The sequence below is a fragment of the Xiphophorus maculatus genome, chromosome 11 (genome assembly GCF_002775205.1).
Source record: "Xiphophorus maculatus strain JP 163 A chromosome 11, X_maculatus-5.0-male, whole genome shotgun sequence".
Taxonomy (NCBI): Eukaryota; Metazoa; Chordata; class Actinopteri; order Cyprinodontiformes; family Poeciliidae; genus Xiphophorus; species Xiphophorus maculatus.
In genome coordinates, this window is record NC_036453.1 from 4697279 (window position 1) to 4714266 (window position 16988).

Consider the following 16988-nt stretch of genomic DNA (forward strand, 5'->3'; position numbering starts at 1 on the left):
ACAGGTTTAATCCACCTGTGGCCAGAATTTCCTCTGCTGATAATCCCTCCCTGCATTTCCCAAAGCCCAAGGCGACAGCAGGAGAAAGATCAGACATGTTTAAAACAAAGAATAAAATTCAGAATTCTGAACAGATATTAAAAACTTATTTCAGGCCACAAGTAAACAGAAAAGAGGGAGTGTAATCATTTCTCTGTAAGATGAAAGTGGGACAATCTAAACTTTATAACGTAAATGTTGATCTCATTCATAGGCATCTCTGTGAAAAGCAAAAATGAATTCATATTTATGCAGTTGCAGAATCTCACAATGAAATATGTAAACACATCCAGGCTTTATTTTAAATACATTATACATTGGTGGCAAAAAATACTGTTAAGTGATGTACTAAAAATCACCAGGACCTCAACTAGAACTGTCCTTTAAGATTATAAATCTATGATTTAGTCCTGGAAAAGAAATATGGTGAAGGATTTGAAATGCTTCATAAGCCACTAACCTCGTTAGAGTGCAACCAACATGAACTCTTTTAAGCACACATTTTGAATACAAAGTATTCAAAAATGTCACTGTGTAGAATGGAAACTGGAAATGGGTCATAATTGGACTTTTCCCAGTCGTTAACTAGATTGACAAAAACACAGTGACATTTTGAATACAAAGTATTCAAGTATTTGCATCCTTGCATTTAGCCAAGGATGCACATACATGTGGCCAGAAAATTATGGAGTTTATCAGGACTAAATAACTGCATATAAAGGTGCAATAAGTATACAACAGTCCAAACTTGTAAACCAAACAAAGATTGAAAACTTTCCTGTTTAAACCAAAGTGAAAACCTTTCATATCGTAACTATTAAAGTTGTTCAACTTAAAGCTTAAAAAAGAAGCTTAAACATAGAAGTGATGCAACTGTGAAACCCTTAACAGTAATATGACATTAAGATCATTTCAAACTGAAACAGATTAAAACTAAAGTATTACCACAAGGTTCTTATTTCCTATTTTAAGCCAATTAGCTCCCCTGCAGGTCAGTCACCCAGTCTGAACTCTCTGGTTCATGCACTAATGACAAAACGAAAGGCTAGTTCAAATTTCCCTTCCTCCTAAACAAAAAGAAAGCGACAGGACACAGCAGCCAGCAGGAAATTTATTGGTGGACAGAATTAACAAGGTTCCTCCTCACCACCCAAAGTGGAACTGCAATGACAGCGTGTAGTAATAATAATAATAATAATACACTTCACAATAATTTTGATGAAGAATCAAACAGCAGGAAGTAAGACCAAATGAAGCCTTATATTATATCCCCCCGAAAACAGATCCGCAAAAAAAATATTGTTCATGTAATGAACCGCTTGTCACAGTGCTTAGATTATGGGTGTTTACCTAACTTAACTTTATTACTAGCTGATCTGACCACATACAGCCAATATGTAGGCATGCTGATTCAGTAACTAACAATCAGGGTTAACACTTGAACCTGTTTTAATAGCATCCAAATAACATAGAAAAAAAGTGTAATTCAAGGGAAAATATGCTGACCGGAATGACAAGTTGCTGTCTTTTTCAGGAATGCTACATGTTGCGTAACTTTGGGAGGCTATCGTGAAAAGAACGCTAGAACACCAATGAAAGCAAATGACAGTTTTGTATCAAACCAACTGGAAAGCGAACAGAAAACATAATCATTGTTAAAAAATTAAACAAAAAGATTAAAGTTTATACTGTATATAGCACTTTTTCTTCTTAACCAATTTATTCAAAGTAATGTACATATGGTATGTGGAATGACCAAATGAACTTATTCATACATTGATTTTAGGTTTTTGTCCAGGAGTTGTGTTCCTCTCGCATATCCGGAGACTTCTCACATTCCCATCAGCTTTGTATTAACGTGATGTAGAAATAAATGTACATAGAGCAGGCGCAGGTGTATCTGTTCTTTCCAATAAGAGAGAGAAAGAGAGAGAAACAGGATGCAGAAAATGCTATTAAAAACAGACTGGTGCACTGATGTAAGGGATAGTGCACACAACAGATCACAACAGCTTGTCAACTGCTAGCCGTCATTTGTCCTCCTGCATTGTTGCTCATTTTATCAGTGCTGAACACTCCTGGTTAGCGGTGACAGGTTCCCTTAGTTTTACAGCATGCATAAAAGCAACGGTTCTCTGCAGTAGCTACACAACACAGATTATTCAAGAGTCCTGAAATAACACTGGACATGCTGACTCATTGGACTTAGACACACAAGCACTACTCAAGACAAACTCAGCAATTTTTATAAGTTTTAACAAATTTCATGTTGCTCTTTTCTTCTTGCGTTGAAATGTAACATTCAACAGACATTGTAACAGAAGATTCATAGGAGCTTCACAATACAAAACAGCTTGTACCATATTTTTATCATATCCATTCCCCAACACCTTTGATGGAATTAGTAAATGCTTTGCAACAGACTTCACCATTAGGGTATCACGCAATGCAAATGTGCCATTTCAGCAGGAAAGACTGATTATCCAACAAGCGGGAATTAAAATGATTTTTTTTTCATCAAATGCATGGAGATTGCATGAATTTCATTCATTGGACACAGACTACAAATGAATTGCTGTGTTTATTCTCCTTTAACATGTTCACATTTTGTCACATAACAACCACAAACTTCAATATATGTGATTGGGATATTGATATATCAAAGCTGTGAACAAGTGTGAAGTGGAAGAAAAATGTAATAGTTAAAAACTTTTACAAATAATCTTAAAAAAAGTTTTGTGCATTTTGCATTCAGCCCCGATACACTACGATGGTTTAGGGCACAGCATACTTGTGTGTTGGGATGGTGTAGTCAAAGTTCAGGCCTAATTCCAGTTGATCCCCTGTGGCAAGTCTTGAAGATCAATATTCATGGATTCTCTCCATCCAACTTAGCTTGGATTATTTTGCAAAGAGTAGGCAATGATTTCAGTTTCTAGACCTGCAAAGACTTGGGGCTGTCATTTCACTGAACTAGGGATTCTACAAAGTGTGAGGTTAAATATAAACACACACCACACTTTTCAGATTTTAATTTGCTAAACCAATTTGTGAACCAAGTTTTTTCTACTTTCCACTTCACAATTCTGAGTTGCATTGTGTTGGTTTATCACAAGTCCCACTAGAAGACATTGCAACAAGCTAAAATGTGAAAAGTTCAAGAAATATAAACTGATTGGATTGGATGCAGGTTGGAGCTTGAAGATAAAATAAGCAGATCATAATTTTGGCACAACTGGTAAGCAAGTCTTTCAGACACAGATATACAAATGCTTTTTTATACTATACATCCAGGTCTGAAAGTGTTTCAAGTCTGAATTAACACACTGGGCAACTTAATGGTGATCACATGATGCAAAGCAAACTTCTCAGCCAGATGAATAATTACAAAGAAAGCGTGCAAGTGTCCCATGCAGGCAGTGATTAGTGCAATTAATTATAAAAATGCATCATAATTAGTTTGAGGAATGATATAAAAGAGCTGCTGTTACAGGTGTACAGCCCTCCTTTCCTAACAAACAATAGTTCACATGACTTTAAAATAGTAGGTGTGCTTTTGCACTGCTTGACTCAGTAACCTCTGCAAACCAAAACATAAATGATCAAATTTGAATTTAAACAAAACTGGATTGCAGAACCTTATTTTTAGGTAACCACCAGAGAATCAGTGAGGAATAATTAAAAGACTGAGTCACAGCAGCCTGATTTCTGATTTATATGCAGTATTCATATTTTTTACTTAAGTATCTGTGAACTATTGCCTTTGGTCTATAGAGTCCCCATGCAAACACCTTTAACTATCAGAAAGCTCTTAGAGATGAAAATAAAGTAAACTTACTTCATTCATACCTAAAAAGAAAAAAAAAAGAAAATAAAAACAAGAGAACAAAACAAGATCAGAAATATCAGTTACAGTCTGTATGCATCTCTAAAATAAACATTAGTTCAAGCAAACACAGTCATTATTCTAGTTTATTCACATAATATTACCATCTTGAATATGTGACATTTATTAGAGAAGTTCTGGATGAACTGTAACAGTAATCTAATTTCTGCAATTAATAGCCACATATTCACAATACAATCAGAACTACTAGGAGCGCCTTCCTTATTGTACAGTTTTAAAACAAACTAACAAGGGCGAAAAGAGTCACCGAGTTGTCTGAAACATAGTCGACACGTCTTTAAGAGTAGCAGAAGAACGCATTCTCAACTCCAACATAAAGTGTTTACAATCAAATACAGAGTGAGAGAAGAAGAAGAAAGTGGGGAGAGAGAAAGAGAAGTTGCTTGTGAAAATAAAGGCAAGAGGCAGTCCATTCTACACCCCCCACAGTTTTCACCTCCCCACCATCTTCCCACATTAAACTTAGTGTCGTACTTTTCCAGGAATGTAGTTACGGTCAATGGTTTCCTCCTGAAGAAACATGTGAAGACAGCGCTCGTTCTGGGCCAAGGGGTGACCCGCAATTCTGCACAAACACACAAAAGGAGAAATTAAACTGCCTGCTTTTGGTCGTTAACATGAAAAACTAGCTGAATGCAGTTTTTGATTAGTAAAAAGGACATGCCAATACAAAGACTGGGTTACAATGTTTAGAGGTAGTGAGATAACTATTGTCAATCTGTTAAAATCAACATCTTTGATGCATTTCCTTCCAGATGTAACCCCAAACCCCAAAGTACCAAAATGCAAAGTCTTATGATAATATTTTTTTTGTCACCTCACAAATTACAAAGTCCATTTTTTAGTAGTAATGCACCTTAACAGAATAATATTTTTGTAACTTGGAGGATGCTGAGCTTGCTGACCTGTTGATGAACTGCTCCAGCCCGACTCGCCGCTCCTCGATGAAGGCCTCCTCAAAAAGGCCCTCATCTCCACGGAATGGCAACTGTCTCTTCAGGGCTTTGCCCGGCAAAGGTGGTACTACAATCTGAATTAAAAAAAAAAACAAACATAAATTGTGTTAAAAGGTCAAAACATCAACTATTTCTTGTTTTGAAGGTTGGTGGAAACATCACCTTTAACATTTCCAAAGGCTACGTTACAATGTTAATTCTACTTTAAATGACAAACAGCACATGATGTTAGGGTTGCACAATATATTGCAAAAGTATTGTCATCTTGAAGTCAGTGTGCACAATATTAACTCTAATAGGAGAGTTTGGAATGCAGTAATTGCTGGCTAATGGTGTTTTTCAAAGTGGGGAACTCAAAGCAGGAGAGAAGATGAAGAAAAAAAAAAAAGGATTCCAATAAATTTTTAAACCATAAATGTAAAAAATTTTTTTACTTAATGTAATCTGTTTTTCAATCATTATTATAAATTATTGTTAAAATAACTTGTTGAAGATGGCAATAGAAGATAAAATAGCCTTTATTGCCCCACGGAGGGAAAATTGAAGAAAACGTTATTGGTCACACTCATCTTTCAATCAAATTTATCTAGTTGCTTTGCTCCATAAGCTAGAAATTGAAAAGTTTCTGACAAGAAAAAGACCACAGGCACCTGCAAAAATCCTAAACAGTGGAGATTAAATAAAATTTTATTTGAATAATATAAAATTATTATATATCTTCTTATCAAAAGAGGGGATTGTGGTGGAACATTTATCTCGTAATATATTCAACATCAGATTTAAAACGTCCTAATAGTCAGATAATTTTACACCACAGGACTCATTGCCAACAAAAATCAGAAGGCATGAGGCAGCTTTTATGCCAAATAGATGTAATAATTATTGAATAGTAAATAAAAGTAAGGAAAAAAAAAGCTAAATTCAATGTTTCACACAGCAGAAAGGGTCCATGAAGGGCACAGATGAAGGTAAAAAATTGGACTGATGGTAACAGATATCAAAAACAACATCCCAATATAAACCAATATTACCGGTTTACCTGGCAAGATTTTTCAAATAACCCTACGTTACTTCACCCAAAGATAAGATAATTTGTAATTATCACTACAAGATAATTTCACCCTCCACTCTTGTATCTGCTATAAAAAAAGCAATCATTCCATGATTTTTTTCTTTTACATTTTGTCATGTTTTATCAATAAATTCTGCCACAACCAGCCCTTTGAGGACATTCATGATCTTGGCATAGCCCAATAAAAATGAGTTTGATACCCCTGCCCTACAATAAACTATGATTAAATTATAAAAAGAAGTACTGTTTAGTCTTTGGTTATCAAATTGGGTTAAAATGTCCTCAAGGCAGGCATAAACTTTATGCCGCTTTGGAAGAAAAATATCCTGTATCAGACAGCTTCTATTTGTACACCAAGAATCAGGTCAGAAAATACTCAAATCTTCAAAACTAAAACGAAAAAAAAAAAAGATTGTGAAATGTCCAGCGCTCCAGAAAATGACTAAATAATGACTAAATAACTGCATACTCACCTTACTGTCTCTTTCCAGCTCATTCTTTAACCACTCAAAGTCACTGTATCTTCTCCTCACACATGAGTCCTTCAATTTGAAAATAGGAAGGTTTGTCTGGGTAGAGAACAGAAAAAAATAGTGACACCACCTTCATTAAGATTAAATTTTAGCAATGTTTCTTGAATTCTTTTATTTACTCTAGCAACAGGTAATGGACTGACATCAAAAAAACAATGTGACCAGTGTTAATATTTCTATTACATTTAATCTTAGCCAAAAGTTCACAGATTTAAAAAAAAATGATTGAAATTTATAAAGAGATCTCTGACTATCCTAAAACAGCTTTTAATTTGCTCCTACTGGTTGTTGTTTTGATATTTCAAATGATAATTTAAACACATCCAAAACATCATTACAATCAATTTCTTTTATCTGTTCTTTTAGTGACACACCTAGTGAAGTTTGATCTATTAGTTTATTTTTTTTCTTATTTTTTGATAATGAATGTTAGCTCAATATTTGTATGTTTCAAAACACAATATTCTCTGTTGCTGTTTTAATGGTGATATGTTACCCATAGAGATGTAGCTAGAGATGTTTAGTACAATAAAAAACTTTTTGGCTGATTAAAGAAACACTTTAATTTCAATTACCTGGAATTAGTTCTTACCACTAAACCAGCATATTTAGTGGTAAACCAGTAGATTTAGTGGTAAATCTGCTGTTTAGTGAGACCATTTTTGCTTTTTAAACTGTATCATTTATGATTTTGAGCAATGCATTTATAAACATTTCAGAGTAAATATGCATAAATAAACCAGAAATTTCAGTTTTTAAAATATATATTTTAAAGTTACACACATAATAGTTTTCATGATTTCTCATTAGTTCTTCAACATGTTGCTAACACTTAACTTTACATAGGCAACAAACTTAGTGTTGCATCCCAAGTTGCAGGACACCAACTTACACAAATCCGGTGTCGTACAATGGTCAACCTCAGCTTCCTCAAAATTACGCTGAGTTTGTGGTTTTCTTTTTTTCATACTTTTACAGCCCTAACTGCCAAAGGAAGTATGGTAAAGTTGCAGTTTTTTAAACAGCAACAGGCTAACACATCTCGATACTTTGTGCAATTACAAGATTATCCTAAATACATATACCTAAATCCATCATCGTTTGTTTGCAAACATTATAGGGTTATATGTATTTCTGCTTGCAAAAGGCAAGAAATGCTTAATTAGCACATTTGTTGACACTGCCACTATCCATTCTGGTTAGCCATTAGCTTTCCGGTGTTTACTTCATGAATTCCGGATTAAGTAGATACATTTTACTGAATGTAATTAAATAACTGAAAGTCGTTGCTGTAGTATAAAATACGCTAACTTCAACCGTACTCAAGTACGGCGACGTTGAGGTTCAGGCAAATCACTCCTGCTAACAACATCTATAGCTCTCGGACGAAAACTATCAGCAAGACCAGGCCACGGATAATCCCCGGCGTCTGAGTTTTAACGGAGCGCCGCTTCGAGAAACCCCAGGCGGCCATCCTCAGCTTGACACCTCCGTCTTCTTCCATGCTAACAGGCTAAGCAACAATTCTGTGATAACCTGTTAGCTTAGCACAGGAAGCTATGTAACTCTTAAGTGTTTAGACCAGTGCTTCGACACTTACCCTCATCCGAACTTCGTAAGTTGTATAACGGTTCCGCCCGACTCCCACGATCTGTGGATCATAAACGTCTATTTCCAGAAAATTGCTCGGGGGGCCGTAAGCATCCGTCAGGTCCTGGGGTTTGGAATTCAACCGGCGAGTGTCTGCTACAACAGGATCTGTCATTTTCCCTCCTGTGCTTTTAGGATGCAAACTATTCTGTCTGTGTGTAGGGTAAAAAACCAACTAACCACACAGTTCAATCTTAAATCTCATCTGATAGCACAACAAGCAGTCTGAGAAGCAGCTCTCCTCTTGCGGGGGCCAGCCGCCCTGCCCTTCTTGAATCTGGAAAATGCGTTGATTCGGTTCCGTACTGAGCAGAAACCCTGCTCCCCCTAACGGACACCGAGGTGACTGGACAGGATACATTGAAGTAATGCAGCGTCTCACAAAAATATTTATGTCACAATCCGATAGTGAGTAATTAGATCCCGTTTTTCATTCAGTCTGATGATGATTTGTGTGTATGTGAATTGATTACTTTTTAAGTAACTGAGGAATTTATTTATATTATGGTTTTATATCATAACTGTTTTTGTTATGGTTTATGTATTGTTTTTAATTATAACTATGGATGTAAAGTCTGCCAGTAAAGATTAAATTGGATTGAGTATTCAGCTCTTGTAAGTGAACATTTTGTAGAACCACTCTTAGCTGCACTTACAACTGCAAATTGTTAGAAAATCTGGAGACTTTAATGTTTACTTTTATTATCTTGTGCAAAAGAAACCAGCCATTTGGTGTTACAAAGAAAATAACAGGGAATTAGTATTAATCACATGAAGAAAAAGAGGTGCAAAAAAGCATAGAAAGCCAAGAAAACATTTAAAATCTATATGGTTAGAAAGCTATTCTGTTAGAATTTAGTGCCTATTAGTCCTGACTGATAGACTGTTAACAACTTGTCTAAGGGTTAACCAAGGGTTTAGACAAGAAGCAGGTAACGATGGGTAAAAGTAAATAATTATGTCAAAATCTTTCCAAAAGACTATTGTTGCAAAACCTTTGTTTTTGTTTTAGCATTGCTAAAGATTCTCAATAGATTTAGATCTGTACTTGGATCTGAATATGTCTTGATAGACACAGCTCAGTTGTAGCGTTTGCTTTATTTTAGGATTGCCTTTCTGCCACAATCATTAATATGGACCGTACATGGTGGTGTTAATGTTGTTGTTATTGTTTCCTTGCAATAAGTAGAAGGGGAATGAAGAATAATGAAGAATGATAATCAAAAAACAAACTTTAATCTTGATATTAAACATATAGACCAAGGCAGAAGTCAAAAGATTACATTAATATGATATTCAAACAGAAACCACTGGAGTAAAATTTGGTGAAGCGATACAGTGTCAATTGTATAGCAATGATGGCGCATGGTATGAGAGTATGAGGGCTGAAAGTTTCTACAGCTACAAAAAAATTTTTTTATGCAAAACAATACTGCCGAATAATCAGTTACATGTATCTAATCTGTTGTTGTAAAACCTTTAAAATCTACAGGTCGGCTATGTACTCCTAAAAAATTACATGGTTTGAAAATCCATAGACCAATAGAGGTAACTTGGTAAAAATATGTAAAAGTACTTATATATAGCATGTTTATACAAAGCTGCTGGAGTCCTAAATACAGATCAATGTTAATACTGTTATTAAATATTTCAAAATAAAATGTTGAAAATTCAGATCCTTAATATACCCTGCATGGAAAAAAATATGTACAGTACAGACCAAAAGTTTGGACACACCTTCTAATTCAATGGGTTTTCTTTATTTTCATGACTATTTATAAGGCAAGAATTCCCACTTATTAACCTGACAGGGCAGGTTGACCTATGAAGTGAAAACCATTTCAGGTGACGACCTCTTGAAGCTCATCAAGAAAATGCAGAGTGTGTGCAAAGCAGTAATCACAGCAAAAGGTTGCTACTTTGAAGAAACTAGAATATAAGGGGTATTTTCAGTTGTTTTACACTTTTTTTGTTTAGTGCATATTTCCACATGTGTTATTCATAGTTTTGATGCCTTCAGTGTGAATCTACAATGTCAATAGTCATGAAAATAAAGGAAACTCATTGAATTAAAAGGTGTGTCCAAACTTTTGGTCTGTACTGTATATAAGACAGAAAATTAAGCAATAAGTAAATAAGCACACTTAACAGTGTGGTCTAGCTAATTTTATCTATGTAATATAAAAAGTATTGAAAAACTCATTAATAAAAACCAAACTTAATATAACTGAAGGTGAATAACAAATCTCTGAAATATTGAGTATGGAGTTTAGAATCTTGATCCCTCTTTCATTTATTGATTTCTAATTGTTTTCAATGTTCTTATTTCCATCCATTTCCCTACAAGACATCCTACACATATTCCTCCAGTAACCCAGGAGATCTGTCGCAAAATAAAAAGAAGGATTTTTTTCTTTTTTACTTTGAGACATGTAAATTTGCCTGAGGTGACATTTACACAGAAACCTGCTGCTCCTCTTCCGAACCAATTACGGTGGTGTAAAAAGGAGCAGACGTGTCCTCTGGTTCGTTCACTGCGATGGGGATAGAGCAGTCGGTTTGATCCGTGGTGGTGGTGAGGCGAGAGCTGTCAGAGCCATTGCTGTCAGACCGAGAGACTGGCTGGTACTCACGCACGGTGCAGGCTCGCTCATTGAAGTTGGTGTTAAACCTTTCTTTAATAAGGCCTTTAGAGAAATGAAACCAATCCTAAAAGAAGAGAAAAACATTTAAATTTTCTTATATCCCCATTTATTTTTTTTACAAAGCAAATGCATCAAATGCATCAAACATCATATCCAATCTAACTGTACTGGTTCAACAGTTCAGTTTCATAGATATGTATTCAGTTTGTATTTTAATAAAAACATAATTCCAGTTTCCAAAACATAAGCTTTAAACCTTTAAACATGGAAAGTGCCACTTTTCAAATTGACATTGAAGTAGTACAAAGCCATGAAGTTAATGTAAAGCAAAAGGAGAATTGCTCAAAATCGCAACCGCATTAGTTGTCCTTAAGAGAAAATAGGAGTAGTGTGGTTATGCATGTTTATCTTAATAAATATTAAAATAATTCTTCCCCTACTTAAGCTTAAAGATGCAGAACTTATAACTTGTAAAACTAAGCCTTGTTGGTCACGTCTATCAATTTGGCATGCCAAGTCTGACCGCTAGAGGGCACTCTGCTTTCAACAACAAGCGGACATTTCCCTGCAAACGTTTGGAAACAGCATACCTGCTGCAGATGTAGACAGAGCATAACCAACACAGCCTCATGTATTTGAATTGTCTGCTATAAACAGCAACAAATCTACCTCTAACTTTCTGAAGTCGACTGTTAGTTTCACGTAGTCAAGTCTGAGTTTGGCCCTCCAGAATGAATAGAAGTTTTGCAAAGTGAGTCTGATTCACAGAGAGTTGATAGAATGTAGCATCGGAACGTTTAATAAGTTAAAGAGCAAAATCATATTTTTAAATGATTTTGTACCTAAGTCACAGACTTTTATGAGTCTTGATTTGCTGAAAACAGTTATTATTCTGTCTGGATAAGAGATTCATTATTATCATCATTCAAATTAAAGAGAGACTGTAAAAAATGAAGGGTGAAGCCTGTATAATGATCTTTACTCAGGTAAATATGCCACAAACACTTGTGTCATCCAGTCAACAAACTATGATCATTTAAGTGAGCTAAAACTTTACATGTAACACTGTCCAATTAAACTTTTAATATATTCTGAGACTCCACTGAAGATATGCCCTACTGTAGAATCAACACAAATGTCTATCAAATGTTGCAACAATCATTAATCACATGCTCAGTGACATCCGCATTCAAAATTTTTAAGCGGCTCCAACTATAGACAGCCTGAGCTATTTTCTAATTTAACTGATAGTTTCTTAACCACTAGGAGGCAGTCAAAGTTTTCCTCTCCAGATGGTCAGTTGGTCCTCAAATATGAAAAAAGGAAGAAAAAACAAACAAACAAACAAAACAGGATAGTGACATCACAGTTCAGGTACAGTTGAACACTGGGCATTTTGCCTCCTTAATCCCAATACTCATAAATTGTTCAAAACAGGCCTCCATCATACCAGCATAATTCAGAGGGACTTGCATTCTGTGATGTTGCAAAAATGCATTTTTCTCCCTCAGGTTTAGACCAATGCAACACATGATTCAGATAAAGAAAGATAGAAAACTGTAGGATGGCAGGAATAAGGCTCCAGATGCTACTAACCTCGACATCAGGAGAGTTCAGAGCTGGTTTGGGAAGTGGAGGAATCAGGATGATTTTGATTCTGTGTAAAAGTTGCAGACAATCAAAATGTGGTTTTTTTTATAACCAAATCAACATACATCACATTCTTATTGACAGAAGTTGGTTTGTTTAAAAAAGAACCTGAGTTTTGTTGTCTCAACAGACAGAATATGTCACATATAACTTGAAATAAATACAAATCTGAATGTTTTTCTCCATTTGACAAGCATTTTTATAGTGAAGAAGTAGCATTCACTTAACTTAACCTCATTCTAGAATACTAAAATGCTGCACTTTAAAAAAAATCACCTGCTATAATTTATTTCTAGATTTCCAATAAGGGTTTGTGGTGACAGGTGTCAAGTCGAAAAAGCAAAAGGGGAAGGTAAAATAAAAAAAGCATAAAGCAAGTGAAACTCTGTAACTCCAGAAAGATCATATTTCATGAATTCAAAACAAAACAAAAGAAAAAAACAGCTTCTTTGGAAATACAATTTAACATCAGTGGTGTGTGGTCTATGTCACAAGCTAATTTTGTAAAGTGATACAAAATTAGCAAATTATGAAATAATTATTTTAACATTTAAGAATTATTCTGCTCAACCTCATCGAGCCAAAACAGGAAAAGTTTTAAAATAGTTTACACTTATTTAAAGTTAGAAAGTCAGGAAAAAATGTTTAGCAATAGTGTCTGTAAACATCGGGCTTCAGTTGGATGTAGATGGATACATCAGATACAGAGTGAATCCACCATTATACCAACCCGGAAAAGAGTTTTGTAATGTAGAAAATAGGAAATGGGAGTTTTGATATGGTTGTGATATAATATAAAGAGTCATGTCCAGGAAAGAAAAACAATGAGAAATATAAAGAAATATAACAAAGGACATCTAATATAAAGAAAAAAAAGTGAGCTGGAAAAAAATATCATGATTAGTGATATGACTCACCGTTCATTGTGCAGTAGGATCACAACCAGAAGAATGAGGGTGATGGCACTCACCACATACAGCACTGCTGTCCACACTGGCATTGCCTCATTTTTAATATTTGATACTGGGAAAAAGGAAAAAATTCACATCCTGTTAACACAATTTCTTTCTGCATGAACTCAGTATATACCATATATCCTGCAGCCTTACCTGTGGTGTTATTGAATCCCCAGACCACAGGGTCACTCCAGTCACTCCAGAACTCAGACTGCCCACAGTAGTTGTTGAATCTGATCCTGACCTGCAGCTCATATCTGGCAGTGCTGGAGGGTAAGTTTTGGCAATAACTCTGCGGCCCACTATAAATTGGTGAAACCTATGATACAAACAGTTAATGAGACAAGATTTTGGAACAATATGGGTAACAAAAAGGAAAAAAAAAAACCATGTACCTCCCAGCTGTTGTTGTTTTTCCTAATTCTGACTTCACTCTCCACACAAGATGTTATAGTCTGGTTCCAGTAAAACCACAGGTTCAGGTCGGATCCATTCATTACTGTCAGGTTGGTTGGTGGGTTTAATTTCACTGGGGATAACATGGATATGAAATGAGAGAAATTTCATATATCTGTATTACAGTATTTAATAAAATACCGGAGTCTTTTTTTATCCATTCTTTAGATGAAATTACCTTTTCCTCTAAGATCATGTTTTACCTCTGGAACACGATCTAGAGGTGGGTCGGCCTTGTTGCCGTCCCACAGTTTAGTATAAAATGGCTCGAATCTCTGCTGTTTGATGTAGGGAAGTGTACATCCTATTCTTGTTCCATTCTCAGACAGGTATTCAGCACAGATAGTTCCTCCCAGAGTTCCGGACCTGTGGAGAAATGTTCTCTAACTCAACCAAATTACGACCAAAATAAAATTTACTTTGTTCGTAAATAGTTAAGTCACAGACTTTAAAGTGACACTGAGTGGCTGGAAGATACATAATACCATAAGTAGTTGCTAGTTTTATTTTGCTTTTGTTTCTTTCCATAATTCATCATAATATGGCAGTGTGTGATTACAAAGAGCTAATTCTGTAGTATTCAAATTAAAAGACACAAATCCTAAAATAAATATGCTGGTTTCCTTCTAGGATGTAGCTCTATTCATTCGCCACAATTTCTGACCAGTTATAAAGAAGTACTGCCATTACCATGTTTGATCACTGGGGTGGTATGCTTAAATTAAAGCAGGGCAGACTCTGTTTACTAATTAGGTGACTTACAAAGGTAATTAGTTGTAGATAATTTTATTTTGGGTTGTCAGAGTAAAAAAAAGACTAAATACAAACTAATACAAATACAAATACAAACAAATTAAAAATAACTCCTGCATTCAGCTAATTCTTGTTTAAGAAGAAGAATTACTTTATTCATCCCAGCAGGGAAATTATTTCGCAGTTACAGCAAGAATTTTTTATACACAGATTAACACACACACACGACGGGAACTGCGTCTGCAGGCAGCCAGCTAAGCCGACGCCATTTTTTTTTTTTTTTTGATGGAGGACATGTGGCAAAGGTCGTCGGGACCGGGAGTCGAACCCGCGACGTCAGCGGGTCTAAGGCCGCCAAATGTGGGGCGTGCTAACCCCTTGCGATGATCACATCTTCAGAAATTATCTCCTTTATTCTCATCACAGCTTTATTGACTTGCTCTTGTGTTTTTCCCTGAACATGTAAATACTTTGTCCTCCTGCTCCTTTTTCAATTTCAGGCATGTAAAGACCTTTAGTTGAGACAACGGCTCCACTAAATAACCTGATCTCCTCTTGTGTTTTTCCTTTAGTAAGAAGTTCTCTGCAGTTTAGTGGTACGTCATTTATGTCGACCTCTGTGACCACCATTTCTTCTACAGGGGTTGGTACAGGGATACTTGACTTAACTAACTAAGTCAAAAAAATGATATTTTGTTTTATTCTGTAACACGTGTCAAATAAATGATTACCACTGGATACAAACCTGCTATAAAAGGTGTAGTTGACTTGTGGAGTCCCCTGCAGGTTCCACATACAACGCACAGATTCCAGGTTAATCACTAAACACTCCACATCTATTGTAAATAAAAAAAGATTGAAAAGTTTTACTATCAAATCGGGCACAAATATGTACAGTTACAAATATATACCAGAAGTAAATATACATCACTATGTATATTCCTGTAATATTATTTGAATCCCATGAAAATGTCATTATTTTATTATGAACAGCTGAAAATAATATTTTATTGGCTTTACAGAGAAAATACATTTAGTTTTTTAAATTATAATTTATTGAATATTTTAGTGCCATAACTATAACTTAAATGACAAGGTGTGAATAGATAAATAACTGCAATTACATAAATACATTTGTATTTAATAAATAATGCTTTAGCTAATTAATACTTGAGTTTTCTCTTATATTTGTGATCAGTCATTTCTCTCTTGGTGGTGCCACAGCATAACTCTTGTGTTCTTTTCAATTTTTATTAAGAATTGAAACAAATGTCAATCTCGGCTTATGTAAAAATTGAAGTAAGAGAGAGATCCAGCTTTGAATCATTTGACATTTAGATAGCATTTTCACTGCGGTACGGACATGAACAAACACAAAAGCACAACGGCTTCACCAAGAACTGACGTCAAAGGGGATTTTCTTTTCTTTTGAAGAGACATTCTGAAGAACCCAAAGTTAAATCAAAATCCAAAAACTTTTTCTCTTTATAGAACAAAGTATATAACCCCTCTTTTTATTTTTTAATCAAGTACTGTTTTAACTTTTAAAAACATTTACTTTAGTTTTTGATTAAAATTATAAAACATAAAAATAATTAATACCAATCTATATGTAGTGTTACATACATGATAGATCGGCAAGAATAGTTACAAAAAAAAATGGAAAGGAGGACAATTCTGTTAAACAAATTTTGATTTGATCTGCCAAAAGTCTTTCAGGAAATCAGGTAGCGTTAAAGTTCAAACACATTCAAACTTCATTATAAAAGTCATTATTAATACAACCATATGTCAATAATTTAATAGGTAAAGTAATGATTTATAAGCTCTTACCAGGAGATTCTTTAGCCAGTATTTGACCAAACAGACAGAAAAACAAAAGCACACGAGTCGACATCATGGCATGTAGAAGCTTAGTGACTTGAGGTCTTTACTTCCTGTCTGCTAAACACTTCCGTGTTGGGTTTTGTTTCCGGTACCAAAAACTGTCTGACAAGCCTATGCATTCACGAAAACAACAATTCAATGTGCAGAATTAATGTTATGTGACTCTAAAACAATTTTTTTTAAAAACAGTCAAACATGGAGATGGTATTGTAATGGTATGGGAATGTTTTGGTACTTCTTGGCCTCACTGATTAATTGACTGAATCACAAATTCCCCTTTTTAGCAGAAATCTCTGGCGGATAATGTTTGTGACCTGAAGCTCTTGTGCACTTGAGTTATGCTGTAAAACATGATCTGAACCATACTAACAAGTTCACCTGATACCTTAACCCTAACTTAGCACTGTTCCATTCCACTTTATTGCACATGACATAGTTAATGCATTAATTATGATTTATTTACTTGTATTTACTACTTAGGTTG

General features: G+C 35.0%; 2 protein-coding genes across 4 annotated transcripts; both read right to left on the bottom strand.

Annotated features, from left to right (window-relative positions):
- Positions 1 to 1132: 1132 nt before the first annotated feature.
- snx12 (sorting nexin 12) lies at positions 1133 to 8454 on the bottom strand. Of its 3 annotated transcripts, none has more exons than XM_023342807.1 (6): positions 8108 to 8454; positions 6448 to 6543; positions 4852 to 4976; positions 4421 to 4511; positions 3878 to 3888; positions 1133 to 1939 (listed from the first exon to the last, which is right to left on the bottom strand). In XM_023342807.1, the coding sequence occupies exons 1-5, from the start codon at positions 8270 to 8272 to the stop codon at positions 3883 to 3885; spliced, it is 483 nt and encodes a 160-aa protein (XP_023198575.1). In that variant the 5' UTR covers positions 8273 to 8454; the 3' UTR covers positions 1133 to 1939; positions 3878 to 3882. The 3 variants fall into 3 exon arrangements, with proteins under 3 accessions (XP_023198575.1, XP_005806024.1, XP_005806023.1); XM_005805967.2 differs by having other exon boundaries at positions 1133 to 1944; XM_005805966.2 differs by lacking the exons at positions 1133 to 1939; positions 3878 to 3888 and having other exon boundaries at positions 4409 to 4511.
- A 1738-nt stretch (positions 8455 to 10192) lies between these two features.
- On the bottom strand, positions 10193 to 16570 carry LOC102230559 (cytokine receptor common subunit gamma-like). Its single transcript, XM_023341749.1, has 8 exons — positions 16451 to 16570; positions 15363 to 15453; positions 14043 to 14230; positions 13804 to 13937; positions 13562 to 13727; positions 13370 to 13475; positions 12399 to 12459; positions 10193 to 10866 (listed from the first exon to the last, which is right to left on the bottom strand). Exons 1-8 carry the CDS (start codon positions 16515 to 16517, stop codon positions 10612 to 10614), a joined length of 1068 nt encoding a protein of 355 aa, XP_023197517.1. The 5' UTR covers positions 16518 to 16570; the 3' UTR covers positions 10193 to 10611.
- Between the last annotated feature and the right edge of the window lie 418 nt (positions 16571 to 16988).